Genomic DNA, 9,406 nt, shown 5'->3' on the forward strand with positions numbered 1-9,406 from the left:
CTGACAAATGTATCCATGTATGTAATGCGCATGGTCACTCACTTTATCTTGAAAATGATGCAGCTATATGAATCATTTATACTAGACATGAATGTCTCTGGCCAAAATATCTAAAAGTTTAATCAAAGTATAATTCTTCTATGTTTAAGAGACAACATTTATATATAATTTACATATTATGTTCTGAAGAGCCATCTTTTCATTTAACTGGAAATTTTTATTTTGAACATGTCACTGTATTTGCATGTCACTACATGCGTTATGTAATCCCTTCTTTCTTTACTTGTATATGTACAGTAATTGTATATATTTTCATGCTGTCCCTTGAGGGCCCTTGATTGGAAAATAAAATATGTTCTTGGGCCTATATATATATGTTACTTTAGCAATTTCAAATCGTGTATCGCGAATATTTATACACATGATGAATACTAAGGTATTCCGAAGATTTGCGCGCACTCGAGGAGTTACTGCCCTTTGTTCAAGAAACGAAGTTTCCCGGAAGATCGTTGTTCGTCGACATGGTCGAAGCAAGAAAAGGGTAGAAGTGACAATTATGGTGGATTAATCAACTTCCTCCTTGTTTTTGTGACATTTATACAGTCAGTTTACATTGCAGATTAAAACAAAAATTGTTAGATTTATAGTTTGACAAATTTATCATGTTGCCAGACTGACTACGAATTCTACAGAAAATAACAAAAGTGAAACATGGCTACATCAGGGAAAGAAGTGGAGATATTCCGCTGCCTGGAGAGGGGACTCGTCGTCACTATCTTCTTCTGCAAAAAGAGACCAGAAAAGAAAACATTACAAGTGAAGCTGGAAACAAGACAACTAGTTTGGATACGAGCTATGGGGAGCAAACCTGACGGGACATGTGAGTACAGTTCACTCCTGGAGTATCATGCTGTGTCACATAATTTGTTATTCATAATCTTTTAGGCTAATAAGAAGCATCATAATCAAATTCGTACGACTCTAATGAAATAAAGCACCCAAACAATACTTTTTTATTCATGCAATATAAATTCCATATTTTTTGCGTCATCACTTAACAATGCAAACCATTTGACTAGGCCTAATATAAGTTGTTGGCCATGAGCCCCTTAACAAAAATATTAAAGATCAACTTAACTTTAGTTGCACTCACCACAGCCCACAGAGACTTGCAACAACTAATCTAAGTACTGTTCATCATAAAGTTCATGTATACACAGTTATTCTTAGACTAGCTATCCCCATTGATGACCCATCCCAACATGTCCTTAGTTTTAAATCTAAAGCAAACTAGCATGACGCCACACCATGCCCTTTTTGGCTGGCGCCATGCCCTTTTTAATCACACCATGCCCTTTTTTCTCTATGAAATTTTTAAAAATATTTGTTAATATAAACAATCGTTCTTTATTTCACAAGGTTGACTGAAAAGTTTAAAATCAAGGCAGCAGCTAGGTATTAACTTTTAAAGAGGCTAAATGATTATTCTATTACTATCATAGTATGATACAATGAAAGTGCCCCGAAATTGTCTTGCCGCGACGAAAAGTACCCTTTTGAACATATGATGTGTGCCCTCTCTAGATCCTAGATTTAACACTAGTCCGATATTGCATATATATATATAACTGAATATTGTCAATAATGTGTTGAACAGTTGGCATAGTAGTAGCCTTACAGAGCTCCAAACTAATTGTAATCTGGAAATAATTAGGTCTAAATAAAATGATTATGGGGTGGACAGTATTAAAAATGTAGATGTAAAGCCAGTGGATATTTGATGAATTATATATGAAAAACATTTATGATATTAAGGGGATGATTACTCCTCCTAGACACCTGATCCCACCTCTGGTATATCCAGGGCTCTGTGTTTGGCACTGTTTGCCCATCTCTCTATTTTGTATGGCTTGTAGGAGTTATGAGATTGATCACTGTCCGTTTATCTTCACCTTTCATTAAGGTATTGTGTACTGTATTCAGTGTAAATGTTGCTCAACCTTTGATACCTATACTTCTATTCTTTTATGTTTTGATGTCAAACTAAAAATAATGAAGTGTTTGATCTAATTGAGGAAACTTTTGAGAAACAGAAAATACAAACCTCCCTCATGCACCAATTGTTTGGACCTTTGATCCCCCTATTTTAATATGCAGAACAAAATAAATAAGAAATATTTCCTTAACTTAAGATATGTGAATACTGTTGTCTATAGAGTCTATTGATCAATTCCCAGTGCCATTTTGAGCTTTCATTATATTCTCTTATTTCGGATACCTGTGGGTTTTTCCACATCTAAAAGTGCTTGTAGCAACCGTTCACTTATCAAGTTTCCAGTTACAACTCCTTGGTATGTCTGGTGATGTGAAACACGGGGACAATCTCCTCCCTGCCTGATGTATTGGATGTCTAACATCTACAGTCTTAAACCAAAAACTTTTTAAAGTTCTGGCCATCTGGGCCTTTGTATCTATTCACTGGCTCAAATCAAACACATAGTACTATAAGTTTTTCTCAGTTTTGAAAAGAACTCTGAAGAGAGAATTCAAGAGTATATTAAATCAATTGTAGGGTTTTAGTCCAAATTAGTTCAAGTACGTGATAAAAACACTAGTTTACTATTGATTCGATCACTCCGTGTGATTTTAACAGAAATTCCATGATGTTGATGAGAAACACCGGCCTGACAGCCTTGTTTGATTCATTGACTGGATTTGGGGTCTATGGTCCAGTATGTGGCTCATTTCAAAGACATCTAGGACACATGTATGAAGCAAACTTGAATCTATATTTAGTCACCATATATGTGAATGCTGTAATATTTTATCATTGCATCAAAGATAATGATTTTGTAAAGTGTTAATATTGTTTTGATTTGCTCTTTCAAAAATGTGTCAATGCTGTTGGGGGATTAGATTTCAGAATATCGTTGCCAAATAGGGAGTTTTGAAGGTTTTTTTTAGAAATAGTATTGTGCAACTTTCATTTCATTACAGAGTACCCCCCCCACCCCCCCCCCCCCCCCCCCCCCCCACTTTTTTTTCTTCATTAACCTACTTGGGAAGTCGAGGGTGTGGACGACCTTCCTCTGAACTTGGCATGAAATAACTGTGTTTGCCTATTTTTAATGCACTTCCCATTCTAAAATCCCCAGTATAGGTTGTACTACTGTGAAAAAATTGTATGGGTTGGAAACCACTCCCCTGGTGAATTTTTTTTTTTGATCTGCGCTTGTACATGTATATAGTTGCGCTTCACCGTCAACATATTATTTTCACAGAGACATTGCTGCCGTGAACTTAAGTAAAAGTGATGTGTGCTTGCGCAGTGTTCCAAATCATGGATATATTCACACTTCCTTTCAAAGGGAGTTCTAAGATCGTAACTTTTGTATATTTCATAAGTTTAGGTTTACGATGAAAACTTCTAAAAGAACACAGTACTAAAACACAATCGTTGTTACAGTAAAAGTTAAAATTATGAAATTCTTATTAAGTCAGAAACTTTTTTGCGTAAGTTCAGTAAAACTTGTGTCTGACTTGCGGCATTCTATGCTCTCAGTGCCATACATTAATTAAACTGTGAATAAAGAAAATATTGAAAGAATGTGGATGAAATCTAGGAATTTTAGACTTGTTTGCTTTAGTATTTAATATTATTACATATTTAACATGATGAATAACTTTGTTCTGTATTGAAATGAAACCATACTAAGAATTTCAGGTATTGATAAGTATAATTATAGTGTGAGTGAAAAAAATCAAACTGTCTGCATGCATGGTCACCAACATTTTAAAGGAAAACGATTTATGTATCTTAATTAATGTCAGAATTTTTCGAGTTTTGAAGTGAATGCTAAAATGTAGATTTTTATGCACAGAAATTTGCATTGTATCACATACTGATGTAGAGTTCAGGAAATTGCTAGGGCACTTGTCTCCCATCCCAATTAATAGGCGGTTTTCCTTTGATTCAATTCAATAAAGTTTTAATCTGAATTTCCTAGTTTTACAAAATTGTTTCAGGCCTTTTGGTCTAGTATATTAGTTTTTATAATGAATGCATATATGGAATTTACAGTGTGGCTTGAAATGCATATTGCATAATTTGCATCACATAGGAATTAACATTAACTTGCATGCATGTACTTTGCACTTAAATTTCCTTTCTGTATTACTTGAAAATCATTGTAATAGTGCCCTTATATTCGTTAGGACTAAATTGACAAATAGATTTTATGTGTTACATGGTTGCTATACACATGATACAGGCATATATGGTTGCTCAAAATGGACCTAATTGTTACAAATGTCATCTGTTTCCAGTTGTTTTCTAAGCTAAAAATTTTAACCTTTTTTATTTACTATAGAAAATAATTCTGGATATTGTTTACTTTAAAAATATTATGCTTTTCTGTATCTGGTGTGGAGAATGTACATTGTCAGACTAGCTGTTAAACATTGTAAACTTTACAATTTAGTGCTTTGATGATATCTGAATATTAGAATATATAATCACATGTTTACATGTTCTGTAGTCCTTATATGATACTGAATATGACGATGCACTTTTGTAATTAATGTAATTGTTCAAAGTCTACTCATTTGTAAATCTTCATTGGTTTCCGTTTCAATCATGGTGATTGGTGAAGACCTTGTAAATTGTTTGAACTTGTGTGCATTTGTATTGATTGATGTATGATCATACTTTAATGATAAAATAATGTTCTAAAATCAAATGCACTGTTGTACTTCAGTGTTCAATTATATATACTAATATCTAACAAAGCCATCTTTGATTTAAACAGTATTTTATGATGATAAATCATATCAGGATCAGACAGCAGGCACTGCCTATATAAGCCATCTTGTAGCTATAACACTTACTCATTACTCTCTGATATTTAAAAGAGTGTCAAAATACATGGTTAGAGCCATTTTTGCTCCAAAGAAAGGTTTAAGAAATGGCTTCTTGAAGCCCGTTGGCGCTTTATGAAAAGTATGACAGTGTGACTAAAGCACTGCAGTTCATACACTCAAGTATTTTCTAAAATGAAATTTATTTCTCATATCTACATTCTACTTTCATTTCTGTCAGAATTTCCATCAGTTGATAGAGACATACTTAAAATATTTATCAAGATTCATACGCTCATTGTCCAGCGCACTCTATCATTACAATTTGTAAAGATACCGAAGGTACAACCACTGGGAACATTTGAATGTTGATCACTATTGCATCGCTATATTGTATAGTGTGTATTCTGTGGTGTGAGCAATGTTCTTCATATTTACATAACATATTCTTTAACTTCAAGGACACATCTCATGCTTTCAAAGTATAGAAAATTACCGGTACACGCATTTTGTCTTCCTTATGCTTATAGTAATTAATTCTAATAGTTCGTTCACCGAAATATTGCTATAATTAACCACAATACAGACTTATAAATCTAAGCCCTGATTTCAAAAAGTCTAGTTAATTAGTTAGGTAGTCACGTGGTACAGTGACGTCACATGCGCCCTTCTTCGATCAACTGATTGTGAAGGTAGTGTGAGATATTATTAAAAACTCGGCTTTTAAGGGCCTAATTTATTCACCATACACAACATTTAAATCGATGTTGACAAATTTTCCGAGTTTTATATGTTTTCGCCACCATGAGTACATACAAATAGCGATGTAAATTAATACCCAAATATAGCGAGGAAAGCGAGGATGAAATTGACAATATTGCGAGTAAATAATGTAAATAATAATGTAAATAATGTAAACAAGCTGACTTGGATATCTTGGGATATTTTAAAAGTATAATGCAGTGTCCATATGATTTGTTCATACTGTAGAATGAGTTTGGTAATTTTCTCATTCATATTACAATGTACAAAAGAATTACTATTAGAATTAGATAACACAATGAACAACATTCCATGAGCCCTATTTATAGTGCATTATAAATCAAAGTATTTTGTCCTAATGTCACTCAATAAAGGTTCATTAAGCTTAGACCAATAGACGTGACTATAAAGAATTCCCCAAGTTCTCTCTATGCTAATTTTAAGTTAACGCTTCAGATACACCCATGGGTGTACGAAACCTATGTGGAAATCAAACCATGCAACCAGTGTTCAGTTCCCTCGCCACAGTTAGATATATATAGCAAGGCAATTGTACGTGAATGAGTAATGCTGATACTAAATGTGCGCATTTTAATTTGTAAACTTTTTGATTTTGAAAAACGAACTGTCCATGAAATATATTTATAAATTAAGTAATGCCCTTCTGTAAACTTGGGATAAAATCCACTTTGGACGATGTAGATGTATAGGGTCATGGGGTGAAGTTTGTGTCAATTTCATCAACCATAGATAAATATAAATGTAGACTTCAAAATACAGGGTCACTGTTAAATTAGGATTCTAAATATTTTTGTAGATATCAAAGCATTAATTGACATCTTCTTTTCAGTGAACCTTAGAGAAGTTCGGGAGGTTCGAGATGGCCGGAACAGCAGAGACTTTGACCGCTGGCCTGAGGAGGCCAGACGATATGACCCATCACTCTGTTTCGTTATCTTCTACGGAAATGACTTCAAACTCAAGACGTTGTCTGTTGTTGGTAAGTTTTGTTCACGGGAAGAAAACTAGTAAAAAGTATAAAGTAGACATTTCTTAAGCAATGGATTTTCATGACATTGTGCTATGATCACCGGGTATAGAGGAAGATACCACAGTAACCCTCCCAGTGATAATTTCTGTTTTGATATTTCTTGGAAATTTTTATATTATTTGAACTTTCTTTTACTCAGTCTAAGTTCTCTCAATCCAATCATGCTTGTACTTTTCTGTAACCGGAAAGAAGACTCATGTTGGTTTTATTTATGTGAGTTTCATAAAATTCTGATTAATTTTCATTTATGCAGTGTATTGCAGTACTTGCAGAATGCTTGGTAGATATATGGTATTATGTAAGCATCCAATACACTATTTGCATTTGAGTATTTCAGTTACAGTACCAGATTAAAAAATTTTACAGTTGAAAACCACACACTTATAGGTGCAGAGCCCTCAGAAATGAAAGTAAAAGCATATATTAATATTTTAATTATCCGTGACCTATTTTTGTTCTTGCCACAGAAAAGATAAAAATTTTCATTAAGGGAATGTTTAAATAATTAGAATATTATTTTGATGTCCAGCAAATAAATGAACAGGAATGGGAAAAATTTCAGTTTAACTTTAAGGCTGGCATCTCTTGTGCTCTACAATATCTAGATGGTACAAAGTATTCATCCATCTACAACAAGCTGCCCTAATCATGCTGATGTCTCGTCTGACACACATTTTATGCATTTACAGTATCATTGTAAATATTTGCTTAAAACAAGAATTCAGGAACAGCATAGAGAAATCCCACATCCTTTTATTGTGCAGATTAATCTGCACAACTCTAACAAACCCATTTGAATAGCAAAGAAAATGCATTTGACAATGTATATAAGAATGAACAGTACAGAATACTTGTAATTTTGATAAAGCAATTTATTTTGCTTAGCATTTAAACAGCTGTTTACTTATAATGAGTGCAAACAGGCATGACTTTTGTCTAAAGTATAGACAGAATTAGTTAATTGTTTTACAACTTTGCTTTGAGGGAATTATATTGTTATATTTATGACACCAAATACCACTTCAGATTCAAAGTAGACATATCAGCTATTTTATTTGGCCTATAGATACATTATGTAGGCACAGAATGGATCAAGGCCACCCAGAACAATAATGTTGATCAATTTGCATGGCAAGAAATAGAAATACAAAAAATAGAGAATATGCTGGAAAAAACTAAGCCATGTAAAAATGGTAGCAAATATGGAGTTCTAGGCTTTAATTTTACCCACATTTGTCTGCTGTTTCTAAAATAAATGTTTCCACACAATATTTAATATGGCTACAAGTCATATTTACAAAGTTTAGAACCAAGTAGCCAGCGAATGCATTGCTTAATGCAAAATATTGATAACACAATATTGGGGGAATTATTGATCTCTGGTGGATTTCTGAGTTGACAGTATGGATTGCTTGCCAGATAAAAAGACTGCACCTTATGGCCTAGATAGAAAATTCAGGAAGCAGTTCGCAGATTCTTGTGTTTACAGCTTGGGAGGTGATGAGTGTTGGTCCCACTGGGCAACTTAGACAAGCTAGATGTTTTTCTTTCATTTTCTTATGATGCTTTAATTAAAGCTGATAGGGAGTTATTTTACATCTGCTCTACTGAATTATTGATTGATTAAGAGATGGGGGGAAATAAAAGGCTGGGAAATACCTGTCTCTTTTTTAATCCTGTTTGTTAGAAATTGTTACAAGGAAATTAGGAATGTAATTATGATCTGTCGAGTTGTCGAAAATGAGACAAACTTGAAATATGTCAGGTTTCCCTCACTTTTAATTTAGCTGGTTTTTGAGCAGTGAAATCGTGTTTTTTCCTGATCCTGATAATATGATAGATCATGCAATCTCCCCCCCACCCCTTTGACTTAAGCTTCCCATAATCTCGCTAAATCCATTGGTTTCTGGTCCCTCAGTATGCACCTAGAGATTATTGAATTCTACTGTCAGCTCTGACACTCGTGGTATGCCTATCACTCTTTATTGCTTGTCTGCTGGTTGCAGTCATCATGAGATGGTTACCAACCTTCCTCCAATTTTCGACCTTTGACCATGACATCCTCCAGTTGGTGGGTCAGCAATGGTGGCCAATCCACTACTCGATGGATCTGGGCTTCCATTACAGATCGTCTTGATGATGCCATAACCAGCATATTGTTCTCTCTACTGCTTCTCCTAGTCTTTTCACCACTTTTGTGTTCTTCCACATATCCTTAGTTTTTTTTAGCAACTTCCATATTGATTGTGCTGGCAATCCTCTACACCCAACCTTAATAGGAACCAAATGCTCAATCCTTGATCCTTGCAGTCTTCCCTTAGGTCTGAATCCTCAAGACTCTTACTGTGCCTCCTCACAATGCTTTTCCCATGACATGGTTAGTAATCTAATGCGACCAGCGTCTTTTGACTGCTGAGAGACTATAACACTGCACAGTCCCTGAAATGTTCTACTTTCCCATTTGACGAGTGAACAGTAAGTGAATGCTGAAACAAACGTTGAATTAATGGTGTGTGAATGCTGAAACAAACGTTGAATTAATGGTGTGTGAACGCTGAAACAAATGTTGAATTAACGGTGTGTGAACGCTGAAACAAACGTTGAATTAACGGTGTGTGAACGCTGAAACAAATGTTGAATTAATGGTGTGTGAATGCTGAAACAAACGTTGAATTAATGGTGTGTGAACGCTGAAACAAATGTTGAATTAACGGTGTGTGAACGCTGAAACAAACG

General features: G+C 34.4%; 1 protein-coding gene across 8 annotated transcripts in view; it reads left to right on the forward strand.

Moving 5' to 3' along the window:
- Positions 1 to 472: 472 nt before the first annotated feature.
- LOC125648918 (1-phosphatidylinositol 4,5-bisphosphate phosphodiesterase gamma-1-like) overlaps positions 473 to 9,406 on the forward strand; it is an 89,809-nt gene continuing 80,875 nt past the window's right edge. For 7 of the 8 annotated variants that reach the window (XR_007360510.2, XM_048876011.2, XM_048876002.2 and 4 more), the window contains exons 1-2: positions 484 to 880; positions 6,470 to 6,619. Coding sequence is in view for 7 of the 8 variants with exons in the window: in XM_048876011.2 (XP_048731968.1) it covers positions 712 to 880; positions 6,470 to 6,619 (319 nt within the window). In the remaining variant the exon portion in view is untranslated. Of the gene's footprint in view, positions 881 to 6,469; positions 6,620 to 9,406 lie in introns of all 8 variants that reach the window. The other variant, XM_048875964.2, reaches the window with a different exon arrangement.

Source organism: Ostrea edulis, chromosome 1 (genome assembly GCF_947568905.1).
Source record: "Ostrea edulis chromosome 1, xbOstEdul1.1, whole genome shotgun sequence".
In the NCBI taxonomy this organism is placed as follows: Eukaryota; Metazoa; Mollusca; class Bivalvia; order Ostreida; family Ostreidae; genus Ostrea; species Ostrea edulis.